General features: G+C 34.3%; 1 protein-coding gene and 1 non-coding gene across 2 annotated transcripts; both read left to right on the top strand.

Annotated features, from left to right (window-relative positions):
- Positions 1 to 1,703: 1,703 nt before the first annotated feature.
- LOC147564287 (S-adenosyl-L-methionine-dependent methyltransferases superfamily protein) lies at positions 1,704 to 6,441 on the top strand. The gene is made up of 9 exons (XM_086644974.1): positions 1,704 to 1,896; positions 2,631 to 2,726; positions 3,819 to 3,945; positions 4,036 to 4,097; positions 4,413 to 4,571; positions 4,843 to 4,987; positions 5,227 to 5,298; positions 5,494 to 5,602; positions 6,158 to 6,441. Exons 2-9 carry the CDS (start codon positions 2,633 to 2,635, stop codon positions 6,257 to 6,259), a joined length of 870 nt encoding a protein of 289 aa, XP_086501100.1. The 5' UTR covers positions 1,704 to 1,896; positions 2,631 to 2,632; the 3' UTR covers positions 6,260 to 6,441.
- A 927-nt stretch (positions 6,442 to 7,368) lies between these two features.
- TRNAK-UUU (transfer RNA lysine (anticodon UUU)) lies at positions 7,369 to 7,441 on the top strand. The gene has a single exon. It is a non-coding gene; the product is annotated as a tRNA-Lys (tRNA).
- The last annotated feature ends 12,866 nt before the right edge of the window (positions 7,442 to 20,307 follow it).

Raw genomic sequence — 20,307 nt, 5'->3', positions numbered from 1 at the left:
CTATTTTCGTGTTCATGATTACACAACTGACAATGATAATCCTCCAGAGCTATATATAGACCTAGAATCGATTTGAACGAGACTATATTTTGAGCTAGTTTTCACATGAATAGCTTTACCCTCGGGGTGCAATTTGTTGTTCCAGATTATCTTCCACAAGTTCTCATTTCCTTGATCAATTGATTGCGTCTGAGTGAGATATTTGTACATAGATGATACGTTGTATTCTCCTGTTGAAGTGTCCGCCCACCGAGGTGTGTCCGTTCCTCCTCTGATTGGAATAGATTAGATACTACTAACTACTTCTGCAGGAAACAGTTGTGTTAGAAGTTACGTGTTCCACTGGGTATGATTTTCTATTAATTGATTCACCCTTTGGACATCTTTTTCGCTACTTGGTTGTCCAAGATTGTGGAATCCTGGGATCCATTCATGTTCCCATATATTTATCGATTTTCCGTCTCTTACTTTCCATTGAGTAAGTGTTTATTCTGTTGGAATATGTTTGTTCAAAGTGTCCCACATCCATGAGCAGTTATTGAAGCGAGCCTGATTAAGTTGTTTGTTTGGGAAGTATTTTGTTTTCAGAATCTGGCTGCTGAGACTATTTGGTTGTTCTATTAGTCTCCAGATTTGTTTAGTTTGCATTGCTTGATTATCAACAGTGATATCTCGAAAGCCTAGGCCACCTTTGTGTTTGGGTTTGTGATATCAATCCACACTTTAAGGTACACATCCTTTGTGTTTTTCTTTTTTTCCCACCAGATGTCCCTCTGCGTGGTTGTTATGACTTGTTTTGTCTTTCTTGGAAGAGCAAAACATGACATCTGGTACCGAGGTGTCGTGGAGTTGATGTGATTTTTTTTCCACCTAAAATATTTGTACCTGAAAACTTAATATTTTGTATAATTTTTTTTGGCCGCGACTTTGGGGAATAAAGAAAATTCTCCGGGTAATAAAGATTTTTCTTAAAACTAGTCAAATAAGATTGATTTTTTATGTTTCTTTTTATTGCTAAGGGGCTTCTAATTTTAGAAGATGCTATAAAAAATGCTCTTCCATCTCATCACCTCTCTCTGCCACCTAACCCTCTCGCCACCTCATCATCATCTTCTCCGGCGAAGGTCGCCGGCCAATTTTCCGGCCGGCACCTTCAAACATAAAAAAAAAAAAAAAATTATCTTTTTCCTCTCTCCTCTTTCTCTCTTTAAATTTTTTTTTTTCTTTCTCACAATCACTCTTCTCTCTCTCTAGATCTGGTTTACCAGATCTAGAGAAGGTCTGTTCACAGACCATTAAAGGTCTGCAAACAGACCTTCAACAAGGTCTGTTCACAGACCATCTAGATCTGGTGAACCAGATCTGGTTCACCAGATCTAGAGAGAGAGAGAAGAGTGATTGTGAGAAAAAAAAAATTAGAGAGAGAAAGAGGAGAGAGGAAAAAGATATATATTTTTTTTTTATGTTTGAAGGTCGCCGGCCGGAAAATTGGCCGGGCGGCGACCTTCGTCGGAGAAGATGATGATGAGGTGGCGAGAAGGTTAGGTGGCAGAGAGAGGTGATGAGATGGAGGAGAACTTTCAAAAAAATTTATTTTGTATTCCCTATAAAAAATTTATTCCCCAGAGAACTTAAAAAAAAATCTGGATTCCCTCGAGAATTTATTCCCCGGAGAATTTTCTTTATTCCCCAAAGCCGCGACCTTTTTTTTTTTTTTTACAAAATAGGCATTAAACCTCCTTGCTACAACTTCTCCCCCCTTTCACTCCTTCACCACCAATACCCCCCTAATTTCATCGATCATATATTCTTTTAAAAATCCTTTTATTCACGGTCTCCTCTATTAATCAGGTCGCCGGAGTTCAGGAATTAGTGTTCGAAATTGGATACTTTCAGGTTAGATTTCTTCGAAACCCTAATAATTTTTATTCTTCCGAATCACAATCTCGCATCGCTTAATCTGTTGTTACAATCCTTAGTTGATTTACCATCTGGAATACCCCTCAATTTCTCAAAATCAAACCTTTTCAGATCTGGTAGAACTAAAATTTCAGTACAAAACTGAATTACTCTGATATATGAAGAAAATCTCAATGTCTTATCAGTTTTGTTATTACATTTCGTAAGAAATTTCAGCATAATTGATTGTACAATCCCTTAAATGACTCAAAATTTCTTCAATTGAAGTGAATAAGAACATGTAAATCTTTGAGAGAGAGAAAGAAATGAAGGTTTAGCTGATTAGTTTATATCCGACGACATTTGTAGTTCAGTGTAGAATTGAACCTTCACAAAAACTTAAATTTTTCAGAAAAAGAACTTCAATTGAAGGTTTTTATCGCAAAGCTTTCAGCGGGGAAAACCCTTTCTCTTTTTAGAACTCCCATGATATTTCATCTTCATGTGTCTTCCATCAATCATGGTAAATAATTGCTATTTTCACATAACCTAGATGTTAGAAAGAGGGAGGGAGTGAGAGGCTGTGCTTTTTCGGATTGTTGTTAGGTTAAATTGTAGCTAAAACTCATAATAATTGTCATGAACTGAACACACCTTGTTACAGGAAGTTATTTACTAAATATGTCGATTACCTATTTATTCTCTTTGTACTCCTTTTGCCTTTTTGACAGGTATGGCGTTGAGATTACACTCTAGGAACTTGGGGACGAAGCTTTCATGCTTGCTGACTCGAGCTTCTCTTCTTCATTCTCATGCCACCAGCTTTGGTAGGCTTTTGTCTCTATCTATGATCTTTCTATCTTTCTCTCTATGTTTCATATGATATCCTTTTTGTGATGAATTGCTAATCTTGTTGTCCTTGTTCCTACCTAAGGAGACACAATTGAGATCCAATTAATATTAGTTAATATACATGATAAGATTATTTTGAGTTTTGTTCATGAAGTCTATTTTGAGTAACAATCTAGAAATATAACAACAATGGCTGTTTTAGACTTTCGAATTTGTGAGCGCTGATGACCGAAGGGAATTGGAGACAGTTTAACTTGGGCAATACTCTTCCATTCTTAGGATTTTCCAAAATGTAATGTAGATATTATGATGGGGCCCTGGGGGGGAACCCTTAGATTTTGACTCTGGGGGTGTATCTGCTGAAACTTTTCCTCCGTGGAACATTTGACGGCACTTACTTCAGGGAGTCTGGTTACTGGGGAATGAATGATCTAGTAATTCGTTCTCTCAAGGTTTCGCCTTGGTTTATGGAATATTCTGCTCACTTTACCTTACCTTCATGTAGTTAACATTCAAGAACTTTGCGTTTTCTCAAATGATTTAGAAAATTCAAATGAGTGGCAGAGAGGATTGTTGATGTAAACTTATCCAGTCTTAGATTGTTTTGTCTTGTTAAAGATCTGAATATGAGTTTTATTTATGCGTAATTTCTGATCTTATTTATAGCTAAAATCAGATCTTAAAATTAGTTTTTTTTTTTCTCAAATTGAGGCTAATTTTGTAGCTAAAAACACATGCGTTGTATACAAGGACTTGTTTAAGATCTAACTCCATTAGCAGGATAAAAGCATGGAAACCAGCTAAAAACTACATATGTTATATTCAGATTTTAGATTATTGAAAAAGCAAACACCACCTTAGTCTGATCTCTATGGTTCAGTTTTGGATAGTTGCTTTCTTGGTTTATGCATTACTTCAGTTAATACTCGTTTGTACTTGCAGAACTTGTGAAAAAACATGTCAATGTTCACTGGAAAATAGTTTACTTATATAATTATGCTTTCTCTTCTGTTGGAGTAAAATACCTAATCAAGCTGGAGAAATCAACTCGAGTTACATATATGCAGGATTTAAAGAAGTACAAGAAGAAGAAAAAAGCAAACTGGTTGGCAATGTATTTAGTAGTGTTGCATCAAGCTATGACGTCATGAACGATGTCATGAGTGGTGGATTGCATAGATTATGGAAAGATAGGTCAGATTTTCACGGATGTGCCCAAATTTTTTTATGTACTCACACTCTACTTGCACCTCTTGATGTTCTTTTCTCAACTTACATTTTCAGGTTGGTTTCCAAACTTAATCCGTTTCCTGGAATGAAGCATCTTGATGTGGCTGGTGGTACAGGTTCGCTTAATTCGAAGAGATATATTATTGGTTTTACGTTGAACGAGACAAGTTTCTGTGGTAGATAAGTTCCGTATTAGGCTTGAGAAAAAGCGAAAACAAAAACTGTGCGGCCAAAATTTACCTTGATGTTCATGGTTCAATTTATGAAGATATAAAAACCCAAAACTGCATGGCTCAGATCGAAGTCCATCATAATAATCTTGAACCAGCATTTAGTCATATTTTCTAGTTTCATTTGTTCTGTGAATGCGTTAATTTATCTCTTAAATCTTGAATTTAATTTTCTTCGTTCTTTGTCTCGCAATACTGCAGGAGATGTCGCTTTCAGGATTTATGATTCTATTAATAGCATTAGTCGTAGAACAATGCAAGGTTCTCTAAACAGCGACTTTGATGATGAAACTCAGATTTATGTATGCGACATCAACCCAAAGATGTTAGATGTTGGTAAAAAGCGTGCTACCGAAAGAGGTAAAACATGGCGTTATTTGCAGACATGCAGTTTTGCTCACATTTAACCCAAATATACTTCTTCCCCTCTAATATCCCATTCTCTTTCTTAGTTTAATCTGGACATTAAATTTCGTGTTTTCAACCATTCTCGGGTTAAATCTTGCAAGAGTGCCTTGCTTCCAATCACAATATGTGGAAACCGAGAAATTTCATCCAATTCGTCTGAAAATATTCAAAATTTAATACCTTGGTTGGGTTAAAGATGAAATCATGGTGCTGATATGTACAGGACTTGGAGAAAATCGCACACTTATATGGGAAGAGGGAGATGCAGAAGCCTTGAGATTTGAAGATGGTAAAATGGATGGTTATACAATTGCATTTGGCATTAGGAATGTTACACACATAGAAAAGACTCTTGCTGAAGCTTATAGGTAAGCTTAAAGGGTTTATATTGATATTTCCTGATTTCACTCCATTCTGACATAAGGTTTATATTGATATTTCCTGATAGTCACACTTCAATCAGTATTAAATTGCTCAATTTGGTTAATAATGTGAAATTTTCACTTTATTTTGTAAGAGGTATCTTCTCTTTTTCTACTCTTCAAGTCCCTGACATTACTCCTCTTTTCTCACTGTGATGGTGGTAAATATTGCTTGTTCATTTCAGAGTGCTGAAACCTGGAGGGAGATTCTTATGTCTTGAGCTGAGTCATGTCGATGTCCCCGTCTTTAAAGATTTGTGAGTATTATCAATATATGAAAGTGGATATCTCATAATATGAGCATCCATCTCTGTTTTTCCCAAGGATTATTGAGACTTCTTTGTTAATTGCATGAAGAAATCAGAACAGACAGAGTGGCTTTGATTGAGTTGTGCAACTTTAATTGTTGTTTATTATCATATAAACCAATCTTATCTTTTCTTCTTGTATAGGTACGATTATTACTCATTTTCAGTCATTCCGGCTGTAGGAGAATTAGTTGCAGGTGATCGGGAGTCTTATCAGTATTTAGTTGAGAGCGTGCGGAAGTTTCCACGACAGGTAGAATCCGTTCTCTTTTGCTCGACATTCTACTAAGGGTATTGTCATAAACGTCCGAGAGCATATTTCCAATAAATATCACATAAATGACTTCTCTTCTAAGATTCACACATTAAGAACTGCAAATTGTCATATAAAATCGCCGACTTTGGGTGCAAATGTAAAGGTGGAGAGCCAATTCATTGATACGAGTACTCAGTTACACATGGATGCAACTGAATTTGACGTCCAATGTTACATGTGTACTTGGGCTTGCGAGTCGGCTCGGTCTCAGTGGTAGCCGAGCCCGAATCAAGTTTGATTATTTTCTCTTCCCGCTATATATATGGAATTCCGGGTTGGTACTACAGATATACATATACACAGACATTTACATACACAGACACAAGTATTTATTTTATGTATAATATAATGTTTACGGGCCACTTTCTGTCCAAGGCAGGCTGAACTCTTGAACCCAACTAGCTAGACTAATCTATATGTGGATTTCAGACCCTACGTGTAAGGAATTGGATCTCTGATGTGTTACTTTTGCACTCAATTTTGTTTGAGCAGGAAATATTTGCAAAAATGATAGCAGATGCAGGGTTTCAGAAGGTTGATTACGAAAACCTTGTAGGTGGTGTCGTTGCCATTCATTCCGGGTTTAAGTTTTAGCAATCTAAAACTATGACCAAATGAAGAAATTTGGAGCTAATACGTAACATAAATTTTGTAGTGGTGGTGTTTCATGTTGTTATAGTTCTTTTTCACTAGTTTCTTTGATTTTAAGCAGGATTTCGACTTTTTCATAATATTATTTATTTATATTATTATTGGGCTTGAATTTTTCTTTTTGAGATTTCATGGCAGATGTGAAGTTGATTATTCTTACAAAATCTCCTCTATAATTATTAGAACTACCTAATATATACTATTTAATGATGTCACATTGATTTACCACGCTTCTCTACGTGCTCCTTTCCTCGGGGATCCAAGAAAGAAAAATGGGAGTCCTCGGGTGTCTACATAGTTTGAGCTCAGAGGAATGGCATGGGGACCTAAAAGAGCCAAAGTTGTATGTAGAGGGTGGTTGTGGGGACGGGTGACTCCTCTTCTCTACGTACAACTCTCTCACATAATGCGGTCGAGAGCGGGTTAGCCATGGGTTCAAACATGGGGCTGCTCCCTCATGTAAGAGGTGTACACACAAATTTTCTCAAAGAGATGTTTTCTAGACTGTTTTTTTCTTCTTTCTTCCATGCTGCTCTCCTCCCCTTTGCTTCTTTTGGTTCCTTTCCGGCTTAATGGCAATGATGTTTTGGGTGAAACACTGAAGCCTGTGAAAGGCTTGTCCATTCGCTCATGATCCTCTTTCTTTTTTCTTTCCGTTTGTAATACGATGAACTAGAGGGGAGAGAGACAGACAAAGTTCAAGATGAAAGTGAGAAAGAGAAAAAAATATGATTGTATTTAGATAAAAGGAGGACAAACAAAAATATTAGGGGCAAATTAGGGGGCTCAATAGGAGTTTGCTCTAGAATAAACGCATTTTGAAGCTTACCTCTAAAAAATAAAAGAGTTCGCTCTCGGGGTAAATGTGTATGTGGAGACCTTAGTTTCACTTAGGTCCATGGATAGTTGTTGTACCTCTAACAAATGGAAAAACTTCCACTTTCTAGACAACTTAAAGCTTGAAAGTCTACTGGACATTTACAAAGAAGTTGGACTACTTGGGGATTCGTGTATCTAATAATAAAAGCATAACAGAGCAATAATTTATAATTGCCGTCTTAGCTCAGCTGGTAGAGCGCACGGCTTTTAACCGTGTGGTCGTGGGTTCGATTCCCACAGACGGCGTTTTTACTTCAGATAAGATTGGATTTTTGAGTCAAAGGTTTTTACTTCAGATAAGCTTGAAAGTCTACTGGACAATCCTCTAAATAAATTTTTATTACAAATAAGATTGGATTTTTGAGTCAAAGGTCCAAAATCTGGGGGGTAAATCCAAAAAAAATTCACTCTTGCCCAAAAATTATTTGCTGGTCCAAATGTCAGTTTTTTTATTTTTATCCCCCTCTTGTCCTTGGACGAGACATGCTGACGTTTTCCTGAAAAAAAACTGACTGGTAAATAAAATAATTTACTGGTACACGAAAAATTCAAATTTTCAAACGAAATTTCAAATTCCCGCCCAGCAAACCATCTCTTCCCGGTAATTAAAATAATTTCCCGTACACAAAAAATTTCAATTTTCAAATTTTTTTGAAATTTCAATTTTCCGTCTAAAATTTCAAATTGTTTTGAACGAAATTTCAAATTCCCGCCCAAATTTCCAGTAAATAAAATAATTTCCCGGTCACAAAATCTTTTTTTTGAAATTTTCAAACGAAATTTCAAATCCCCCCAGCAAAGGTGTCTAGTACAGAAATTTTTTTTCAGTAAATAAAATAATTTCCCGAAAAAAATTTCGCTTCCCGGAAATTTTCGGTGGCAGTTCCGTAAATTTCTGAACAGTACAGATTCTGATGGACGGGTTGTCAGATTCTGATGGACGGGTTGTCAGATTCTTTTTCAGAAAAAAAAATCGTTTTCCGAGAAATTTCAATGGCAATTTTGTAATTTTCGATGGCATGAACCGTAAATACTTTGTTTTCCAATCGTCATTTTTTTTCCCAACCTGACACTTTGGACCTGCTTTTTATTTTTTGCCTACCTAGGATGGGAATCCTATTAAGGGCCTCCTTTTGGACCCTTCACCCAAACCCCCAATAAAATTTGTTGTCTATTAGCCATAAATGAAAGTTAAGGTCTAGAATCTTATTGCATACAAATGGTACGGTGACGCCTCTCATGGTCTCTTTCTATTAATTTCTAATTTACGTACCTCACTTTTGTCGTATTAATAATCATAAATGTCGACATTATTCACCAATCTATCTTCAAACTATAAGACGCCGCGTCTCATGGTATATATGCTGGACTAGACTGCTGGAGTTATCTTCTTTATACATCAATGTCGACATTGTTCATTTGGGGCTTTGAGTTTCCCATTTGTCTAGTGTGCTCTCCACAATGTGATATGGGGGAACTGTTTGATAAAGAGATCAACAGTACAAGTATTTCAATGGAGAAATCCACTTCCACCACATCCATACATTAATCTGTTTAGTCTTACACTTTGTTTACACTGGTCGACTCAATAAGAGTTAAGTACGTTCTAGTACAACAATAATTCTATTATTATGTTATTATATAACGAGGGATTTAGTTGAAACAAAAATTATGATGAATCATAAATTAGGTTGCAAAGGGATGAGGGAAATAGGAAGCATCTACAAGAAAGGAGAAAAAGAAAAATCCCATCCTCTTAAAGTTTAGGTTAATTTATAATTTTAATCCTAACTTTTTTTTGTTTGCTTTTATTTTGGAATATCATGTCGTCCAAGCCCAAAGCTCAACTTGTAAACGAGGTCACAAATGTAAGATGAAAGTAAACGTTATGTGGTAAGAATGATTATTACGGTTGTTTTCAAAATAGCCATACATACATCTAAAGTTAAAATATGTTCAATATCAATTTGTTGTTGCACGCATAAACCTAAAAGGATTTTCGCTTAAATTAACTTGCAATGATATTGTTTTTATTCGAAAGAAAACTAGGACCCTTGGGTGAAGCTTCTTAGGTGAAAGTTCTTATTAATTCTATGTAAGTATTTCCATTATCTTTTTTCGGAAGCTACCCATTTTGCATTTCCATTATACATTGACATACTTTAAAGTTGTTAAAGTGATACAAACAACACTATCCGCAAAATAGGCCTTTTGTGCTTATTAGCTAGACCTATGCCTTATAAATGTCAAGATCAATCTCGAATATTTCCTTAGAATTATAGAAAGCGTTTTCTCTTCGCCGCGTTCTCCCCTTTATTAATAAAATCAAAATCGTTTCCAACCATTCTTTTTCATATATCCTTGTTGAGAATGAGTCATCCATCACCACTTTTATTTATTAGAAGACAAGAGAATTTTGTAATTATGAACTCCATAGTATATATATTTACACAAATAAGGTAAGATAAGAAAATGAAAGAGAACCATATTGAGTAGAAAAATATAAAAAGTACGGTTTTGTAATGCTTCCTCTAAACTTTTCATTTAGAGGAAGTTTAGAGGAAGGCTAGAATATGATTCTCTATAACAAGGAAGGCTAGCTATCTAGCCATCGATAAGTCTGGACATTCTTCTCTTTATTAGGGTTTCATATAGATGTCTAATCAATAGTGTTAACACAACTTTACTATACTTCGTATAATGTTCATCAAACGTGGAGTTGAAGAGAACGCATATAGTTTTAAGAGTTAATTCCTATATGACCCCTATTTTGTGACCAGCTTCCTTTTTGGCCCTTTTTTTTTTTTTTTTTTTTTTTTTTTTCGTAAATTCAAATATGGCCCCCTATTTTTATGTAAATGACGTAAATACCCAACCTAATTTCTAAATAAAATATTAAAAACATAATTATTTCCACCTCACCTCTCTCTCCACCTCATCTCTCTCCACCTCATCTCTCTCCACCTCATCTCTCTCCACCTCATCTCTCTCTCTCTCCACCTCACCTCTCTCTCTATCTCTCTCCATCTCACCCCTCTCTCCACCTAACCTCCCTCTCTCTCTCTCTCTCCACCTCACTCTGTCTTCTCTGATTAAGTTCGCTGGCCGGAAAATTTTCCGGCCGGCGACCTATCGGAGAAGAGAGAGAGAAGATGAGGTGGAGGGAGGTGAGGGGGAGAGTTTTCTATTTTGAACCATATTCCCCATAAAATATGTTTCCCCGGAAACTTTTCAAAATTTTGCATATTCCCTTTAAAATTTCACACCCCGAAAACTATTTAGTTTTCTCCAAAGCGCTGGCCAGCGGTTTTATGTTGCCGCATCTCATTTACATCGTCCGTTACAATTTAAGTTTGTTGGACTATTTATTATAATTTCAAAACCAACTCTTCCCATTCCACTAGCCGTTTTTGTTATAATCCACTTTCACTTGAAACCGTTTTTCTTTCTTTTTAGGGGATTCCATTCATCAACATTGATACACTTGTTTTGTTTAAAAAGAAAAACATTTGATACACTTGTGTGTTTCTGTCATCAAGATAAACTTGATTTTCAAGTTGAGGTTTTCCTCGAACTCCATCCGTTTCGTATAATGACATATTAACAAGTGAATGTTTTTTTTTGTACTAACAATCGAAGTTAGTGATATGAAATAATCAGTGAGCCATCTGAAGGAAAGTTAAATTTTTTTTTTTTTAAATGTCAGTATACTTTAAGATGTATGACTCTGTGCCTCGAATCCTTGACTTAATGGGTGGAAAACAATTTGGTAATCACTCCAACCAAAACATGTTGACAAGTTAACTTACTATCTTATCAGGTAGGAAAAAGAAATTATTTTGTCTTGTGTTAAGTTACATAAGTAGAGGAGCATGCCATTTCTTAATCTATCTCAACGACTTATATCAGTTTATCAAGGTTTTTTAGAGCAGTAAAAATACTGAAATAATGGTCAAATTGTTAATTATCAATTAATCAATACACTTCAAAAATTACTTATTTAGCTTAATTATGTATTTGTACAAGTATAAGACTATGTTCACCTAATAGAGTAAAAATTGAAGGGTGTAGATAAGGACATGGACTTGTAAGAAAGAGAATATTCCGTTTATGACTCTCTTTCTCCTATCTCTCTAGGTTAAACCAAGGTATGTATTACACTTTCCAAAGGGTTTTTTCTTAAAATATTGAATCTTATAACCCAAAATTAAGCTTTTATATATCCAAATGAGAGACCCATATATACATTTTACCTTCTAGGATAGTGCTAGATTGACACTATTTTGCCCTAAACACTAGAACAGATTGCAATGACCTTTTACATTTGAACATAAAGAGTGCTAAAAAGATTTGGAAAGTAAACTTGAACTTGAGACATGGCCCAAAAGAAATAAATAAATGCCATTTTAGGCTCTTAATTGTTTTTTTTTTTTTTTTTTTATGAAAGAGGCTCTTAATTGTTTTTTTTTTTTATGAAAGAGGCTCTTAATTGTTAGTATTAATTTTAATGCAATTTTTAGTTCTAAGCTCCTCTATTATTAATCGGTTCGCATCTAACCCACAAATCAGCCTTGATACTATATCGCGGCCCGATAAGGTGGCCCGGATTCACCCGAGAGAGTGGCAGGCCAGAGTAACATTTCCCTCATAAAAAGAAATAAAAACCAAAAACAATTAATATCCACCATTAGTCATTAGAGATTGAAATTTGAATTTTCATTTCTACAACCAAAACTTGTCATTACATACTCATCCACCTAAATAAGTTTCTCTCTCTCTAAAATCACTAACCATCCAAAACCAAAACTTTCTCTCTCTGTCTCATCTCTTCATCACTACAAGATCAAGGGTAAATGAGGGAACTAAAAATAAAGAAGAGATGAAGATAAAGAACAATTCACTCATTTTGCTCTTGGGGTTCTTGTCTTTGATAGTCCTCTCTGTTTTGACTTTGATTTTCATTTTGTTCTTGAAGATTACTAGAACTGCTCTCTGCTTTTAATTCTTCAACTTTATCCTCTAATTTCTCATCACCCTCTTTATAATTCATAGATTTTCTGTTATTTTGATCAACAAATGAAGAAACTCTGCTTGAAATTGGAGTAGCTAAGAAACTTGGGTTTTTATCACCAGCCATGATCACTACAATTTTTTCTTCATAAACATAGGGTTTGCTTTTAATGGGTTCAATTGATTTTTGATCATCTCCATTTTCAAGATCTCTGTTATCACTGCCTTCTCCTCTGTTTTCTAAGCTACCTGAAAATTTCCAATATGAACAAGCAAGAATCAAGAGAGCAAAAGCTATTAGACCTAGCATGGCTGCTAATCCACCAAATAAGTAGGGGACTGGTGATTTCCATGGAGATTGTTGTACTGAAGAGTGATGTAAAGGTGCCACTCCTGCTGCTACAGCTATTGCAGATACATTGAATGTTCCCCCATTTCTCATGTTTGTTCTGTTGTAGAGAGAGAGAAAAATGAATATTATGGTTTAGAGAGAGAGAGAAGAAAGGAAAGGAAATGTGTTTGTTTGTGATGAGGAAATAGGAAATGAGTTGATGGGTATTTATAAGAAGGTAAAGATAAGATTTGAGAGAGAGTAAAAACAAGTAAGAGAGAGAAAATAGAGAGAGAAAGTGGTGAATATTAATATCATAACATTCATTTATTTAGTGATAGCTATAATAATATTTGGTAATGAAAGTGGGGGGTCAAGTTAAACAAAGAGAAATGCTTGTACTAGTGGGGGAGGGTATTTTTGATTTGTTATTATGTTCAAACTTTTATTTATTTATTTTAGGGTTTAAGTGTACAAACTTATCCATAGAAGACACTATTGATTCATATCTAAAGCTATAGTGAAAGCCCACTTATGGAATTAAGTAATACTATGAGCTAAGCAGATTCTATTCGAGTAATTTGTTATAGAGAATTGAGTGTTTTCTTCCTTTGTGCTCCGAATAGGATAATGTGATGACTCAGTTTTATGTGTATCATTCGTATCAAAATTCATACGGAAGTACATTTCTAGCATAAAACAGGAGAAACATATCCAACTAGAATTTAGTACTTCTATGAAAAGTTTTATGTCAATCTTCTAATATATATAAAGAAAGATTTGTCACTTGTTGTTAGATTTGTTTCTACATCTTTATGAAAAATTTGTAGTAACATACTAAGCCTTGTGTAATCTAAATGATCAATCCAAAGAAAACTAACATTGGGTTGGTTGAGTAGCTCAAACCTCTTCTCACAAACTCCTTTTGATCTGATCAAGAAATCAGTGGATAAATCATTAGAATCACCTTGTTTCAACTTTAGTTGGGTTGAAGGTGGTTCCTAACTCTAATATTTCATGATATAGAGTTGTGGTCAGGTGGCAAGTCTTTGTTTGTTAATCAAAAGACTGAGCATAGAAGTCATGAATACTCTTGGTCTCTTGAAAACAAAAATCGTTTAGGAATGAAGTCAAATTGTGAAAGCAAGGAAGGGGGAGATGGAAGAGACATGAGTTTTCCTTTCATTAGTTCATTAATGATTTTGATTAAGAAAAAGTGTTTGATTGGTATAATTAACAAACTAAGTCTCTTAATAATGTCCAACCACTTAAGACTACTTTTGGATTTGATATTGTTTCTAAATTCTAATGGATCCTTTTCTTGCATTAATGAATGAAAATGAAATTGTAGAAGATAGCGAGTCAAGAACGCAAGCATAAGTGAAGAAATATGAAAAAAAAATAGTAATTTTGTGTACTTTTTTAGAGTATCTCCCATGCAAAACTCAAAAGAAAACCTATATCAGTGTTATATGTCAAGTATAAATTAAGATTTTCATATCTAATGGGCGAAATAGAGACCCTCTAATTTTAATTTTTGTGTAGATCTCATTGCGAAACTCTAAAATTGGGTTGTTTACTTATTTGGTATGATTATTTTTGTAAATCATTGAATAGTTATGGAGAGATCATTTTTATTGGTTAAAGTTCAAACGGGAAGACTAGGACAATTAACGATATGCCGATATCTCAAGTTGAAATTTGAAAATGAGAGTGCCATCTTAAGATCTCTATTTAACAGTCACCCCATCATCTTGAAATGCGACGACTTTATGAGATCCAGAATATTTTCTAGGGCAAAAAGACTTTGGTCAATTAAATTTGACTTAAGTAAGAAGAGATATGATAGTGTAGGAGAAGAAGAAGAAAAAAAATCAGGTGATGGGATCGTCATCGACATCATTTCCGATGAAGAAATAAAGAAAATTTCAGGGGGATGTTTTTTAAAATGAAGGGTAAAGAAGTAAACATGTTGACTAACAAAAAATGAAAAATGGACCAAAATAGAAGATGGTCATCTTTTCGGGGTTATTCTGATGAGTTAGTCATCTTTAAGGGGTCAAAATAGAGTTACCCAAAACTAAATTCCCTCGACATAGCTTGCAGACCTTCAAATGATTTGATTTGTATTTCATAATGGATCTCCGGGTACTTTTCTCCTTCATATAACCTTATTAGGACTTTTTCTTGATGGTTGAATCTCATGTTACTCGCTCATTTAATTTTACTATCCCTTAGGGTTTAGAGTTGGTGAAGCAGACAATTCTTAGACAGTTTACAGAGACCAAAACTTAATGGCTTTTTTTTTTTTTTGTTAAAGGAAAAAACTTAATGGCTTTAGTTTAGCAATTTTTTGACATGGAAAGTCATTACACAACATGGGTAACTTTGGCTACAATTTGGGGTAAAAAATATTGGCAAACACATTTGAAGGCTAAAACGAACTACAAGAACAGTTACATGGGCCAAAACACTGTTGGTCACAAATTAGGGGTCAGATTGAAATCATTTTGACTTTAAATCTATCCATTCCAATTGGGATGAAAAACAAGTAACCAAGAAAAACAATAGAAAAATAAACAATAAAAAACACAAAGAGATTTACGTAGTTCGATTTGTTGGACCTACTCTACGGCGAACAACGACGTGATGACTATCAGAAGAATAACAAGTTACAAATGATTCGTGAGAATGAATAAGATATCCGACCGCCTCACCGTTTCTCTCTTTTTAATTTTTGAAATTACATAGATATCCTTGGTATTGATGACCGCCTTAACATAAGCAATGTTTTGCATACTAACTTTGATTCAGAGATCTACCCTGCTAAACGGATCCAAAATTTTGTCCCCGAAAGCAGATTGGCGAGTCGAAAACCAGATTGGATATTGACCTATATTCAAGATACTTTCAATAATTCCCATCTTTATTTTTTTTATTGCCTCAATTACATGAAATAAGTCTTGAGGTAAATTACCTTCATTCACAGTTGATCTCAAGTCTAAATAGATTTTAAGAGTGAGTTTCCAACTACTGTGTCAATTGATGGTGGACGCTTTAACTAGGTATTATTGTTTTTGTTTCTTTGACGTTAAACCTATTGTTTTGGAGATGGTTCAGGACTTTGTGATTTTAGCCCCGTGCGAGGTGAGATGTTGAGGTGTTGAGGGATGGTATTAATATTACTCCCTCTATCTCAAATTAAAAGTCCAATATTCCTCTTTTAGATGCCCCAAATTAAGAGTTCGATTCCTTATATATCGTAATATAAATTTCCTTACTTTTCCATATATACCATTTCTTTGATATTAATTAAGTTAATTAAGAAATTTGATTATTTCCAAAAAATAATTTCAATTTTTTGGATTAATCTAACTACTCTAAATTTTTAATGGCCAAATTTGAGTGACTCAATACTAAGAATTTGATTGCTATCAAGTGAGAAATTAAATTATCAATAATTGGTTACATGTATTTGTGGAATGAAAATTATAATCCTTGAATTACTCCAACAAAAGCTATCAAATAAATAAAGGGTAAACATGGAAGAAGACAAAAAATGAAAATAAATTAGACTCCCAATATGAGACTCTTAATTTGGTAAAGAGAGAGTATTCCATATTACTTGTGCATATTGTCAAAAGCTGAAATTTGAAGTGATTTAGCCAACTAGACTCACTGTTTTTATACTTATTATTTAAAAATAAATGTGATTCTCTATTGAAAGAAGGAGCTACTTAGAGCATCTCTAATGCAACACTCAATCTTAGAAACTAGTGTCACGTAAGATTTTTAGAGTTTTTGTTTAAAACTCTCTCTGATGCAACACTCTATTTGGATCTCTAAGATGATATGGAGATAGTTAAATAGAGATATCTCAAGATGACACTCTAGAAATAGAGTGTCCTCTTGAGATATCTCTAATTGTCCACCTTATCAATATTTCCTAAATAACTAATTATTTGTTTACAAAAATAACTATGACACATAAGTAAATAAGATAAGTTTAGAGTTTTGTATTGGGGACAAAAAATTGAAGATCTCTATTTCCGACACCTAAGAATGAAAATCTCAATTGGAACTTTGACACATAAGATAAGTAGAAATCTTTTTCAGTTTTGGATCAGAGATGCTCTTTATTAAAGAGCATTAGATCGTCGTTCAAATTGATAAACCCAACACCCAATCAATTTGGGCAACAAAATTAGAGTGTACTTGGAACAAAAAAGCGGATGAGGGCACTTAATTTTGTCATTTGACCATTACAACAAGAAAAGAAACCGTTTCAAGTATTCTTGTCATTGAAACGGACAAAACTGAAACCGTTTTGGATATACAAGTGAAGAAAGCCGTTCTTTTAGTTGAAAAGAGGATGTATGAATTTGGTGAGGGGAGAAGACTTGCAGGGTCATATTTTGACGCCAAGTGGATTTTAACGAAAGTAAAATCTTAGGCGTTTTTTCTATTAGTGTCTCGGTTATTTAAATTCTTCTCACTCCACAACTTCTCATTCACTCCAACGACTTCTTAGTGTAGTGGTTGAACATCAATTTCGCAACTTGAAAGTCCCAAATTCGATCTTGTGAAAGTAAAAATCTATGATTTGTTGAATTTGAGTGTAAAGTAAAGGCAGAGTAGAATAGATGGGCCTTGGGTATCTTAAGATAATATTCAAGGGTTGACATATAGCCTGGGCTCAGAATGTCTTAAAACTTAGGTTGTTATAGCGTTTGTTCAATTCATAAATCTTTGTATTATCTTTCCACGATGTATCAATGCTTTGTAATAACTCTTGTAATCAATATTAAAAAACACTTTCCATGCCCAATACACCTCCACATTCTGGAAGTCGTTTCATTCTGGCGCTATAGGCACAAATGACTTTTTTTTATTGACTTCAACTGTTAATCCATTCTATATGACATAGATACATAATGAATAATTATGTGAATTACATAAGCTGTATAACTACCAAAATTAAAGACATCAAGAGTCCTATACGCTATAAAGGCACTTTAAGGCTATCTTAAGAGGATGGAAATCCATTCATACTTTTACTTCATTATATCCTTAGTCCAAGTCAATAAATGATGAATTTCACCTTTATCATGAATAAAATATATGACCTCGGCCAACAACCCTTGGCTCAAGTGGTAAGAGGTAAGTCTTCCAACTTAGAGGTCAAGGGTTTGAGGCACACGCTTACCAATTCAAAAGAAAAAAATATATGATCTCGGAATATCGAGTAGCTGCACTACCAATTGCGCAAGAAGTTGTTTGCGAAAGACTCCTCTATATACTGCAATCGTAGTTTGACTTCATTTTGTTTGAAAGATGTTTATTGAGGATCTGAATCTTTTTTTGCTTTTCTCTCTTGCCCTAATATTCTCTCACAGCCAATGGTAGAGGAAGCGGTTTGTTGTCCGCAATCCTTTGTGGTTCCTCTTTCTCTCTTACGGGTATAGTTTTTTTTCTTTCGCGAAAAATGATTTTTCTGTTTTACGTGTGACAAAGGAGTTGCAAATGGCACAAGATTTCCTCTTCTATAAACAGATAGAAAGACGTTGGGGATGGACCAATTGTTGAGGTGGTTATAAAGAAGATGAAGATGAAGGATGAAGGGACTGTTTTCAGAAAAAGCATCAAGAGATTGTATCTCTTGCAAAGATTCAAATAAACATCCAATATAAAATCATTATATGACGTTAAATCTCCAAGATTATTACTTTTTCTTTTTGTTGCAAGATACAAGATTACTATGTGGATATATCAAATATATTTATGCCTATAGAATCTACTTTTATCTGTTAAATACAAGTCATATCAAATATATTTATGCCTATAGAATTTACTTTTATCTGATTAAATACAAGTCAACTTAAAGCGTTCATAAATTAGAATAAGTGGATTTTTAGTCGAATTTATATTTTTTTTTTGTCATTTGTCAGTTAAAGTGTTAGTAAATGAGAGCAATTAGCAACTAAACCGATCATTAGTGGAGGCATAACCAGCATCAACTCTTGTCTTCGAAGTGGTTAACCAAACTTTACAGAATGGTACCTGGTATCTTTCTATTTATTTTTAGGTCTCTTTCAACTTTTGGAGAAGAAATAATCCAATTTTTATAAATATCTCTTACTACCTGCTCCTCCTTTTCTTTCCTCATCCTCCACTCATGGAGAAATGAATGATGTCCACCTAAAAGCTAAATTACAATGCCAAAATTTCTCTTCTTAAACCCTACTTGGTAATAATGAGTTGAGACCTGGGTAGGTAAATGGAGATATTTGTTTTTTCGTTGAAAAGATAATCGGAATTGTGAAAAAAATCAGAATTCTGGTTAAACCAATATAAGACGACTCCATATAATTATTAGTAAGAAAGAATTCATTGCATATCTCATAACGAACACATTTTTTAGAACACGAAAACGACTCCAATCTACAATGAGTCCAAAGAGTAACAAGTTGAAAGTTTGTGAAAATAGTTTTAGACTATATAGCTTTCTCTGTTAGCTCTTCCTATAATATGCTGCAGGAAACAAATCCCTCTTATGCAAAGGAAGGGACGAATTCCCAGAGCACATCCTTGTCGATTGTTCTTCTGTTAACGCTTGTGGAGGTGTTTTGGGTCTTTCTACTCCGATTTGCTTCAAGCGACTCTTCAATTTGCGAGTTTCTCCACCGTCAAAGGATTGACAAATCTGACTCGATGAAAGGTTTCTATCCAATGTATTTCTATTTGTCTTTGGATGGACCATTTCGAGAGATCGGAACAACAGTGGGTTTGGGACTACAGAAAAGGACCTGCCCCAACTTATCAAGTGGGGTAATGGGATGGGGGCTCTTCTCTCATGTGTCTTAGAAACATGAGTCTAATCTCTTTTAGTACGAATTGGTAAACTCTAATAAACCGATAGCCTCTTCGACACTTTCTAGATAAAAAATATAATGGTTTCTACAAATAACTTAATCCCTTGATCCTTCTCTATCTAATTGGCTAAGGTAGTGTCCCTTTCTATTTGCTCACATCAGCACAAAAACACACTTTATCCACTTCATTCATTATTCTTCCACTAGAATAACATCCTAATATATATTAGTACAAATATGATATATTATATGCCTTTTTTTCTTTAATCTTAACCAAAAGGCAATTATTTTTGGCTTTCTTTCTTACCCAACCCTCTTTGAGTTTTGAAAACAACCAAAACTACTTCATACATTTATTTAAAGAATAAGAAGATCATATCTTCCTAAATATAAGATGGGATGTTTATTATAGAGGTTAGTGTCTAATCAATAAAACCAAATCTAATCTAAAAAAAGTTAGAAAAAGAGAAATGGTGGGTCCTTAAGTGCTTTGATGCTAGTGAGATAATGTTGGAATCTTTTGTCAACACACTTAACAGTCTAGACAGAGAAAGTGCCCTAGTTGGTGAATTGGGTGGAGGTGTGACGTTTGTGTTCTTTCTAATCTAACTTATCATATGATTTCTATTACCCTTAAAAAACCACAAGAGAAAATCAGTTGAAAATCAATTATTGATAAAACAAAACATACAGGTTTTGATGTGAGGGTCCCTATGATCAATGTTGTCCTCATATTTACTTCATATTTGGACTGAGTTGTCTTTAATCTTTCTACTTCACTAACCAATTTAAGAAGAAAATTTTCTACTTTTCAAACCAATCTAATATCAACATTTTTTAAGGCTTAATGTTGCTATCATGCAAACTTCTCGATTGATCAATTGACCTTGAAGGATCTC

Source organism: Eschscholzia californica, unplaced genomic scaffold, assembly GCF_041429995.1.
Source record: "Eschscholzia californica isolate CP2 unplaced genomic scaffold, dmEscCali1.0.p SCAF_1, whole genome shotgun sequence".
Lineage (NCBI taxonomy): Eukaryota > Viridiplantae > Streptophyta > Magnoliopsida > Ranunculales > Papaveraceae > Eschscholzia > Eschscholzia californica.
This window is presented reverse-complemented; position numbering and strand designations above follow the sequence as displayed.

Bases quoted from the DNA above. Each gene is read 5' to 3' on its own strand.
- LOC147564287 (XM_086644974.1), top strand. From the start codon at position 2,633: ATGGCGTTGAGATTACACTCTAGGAACTTGGGGACGAAGCTTTCATGC. The intron at 3,946-4,035 runs GTCAGATTTTCA...TTACATTTTCAG, and splicing joins CATAGATTATGGAAAGATAG to GTTGGTTTCCAAACTTAATC. The intron at 4,988-5,226 runs GTAAGCTTAAAG...TGTTCATTTCAG, and splicing joins ACTCTTGCTGAAGCTTATAG to AGTGCTGAAACCTGGAGGGA.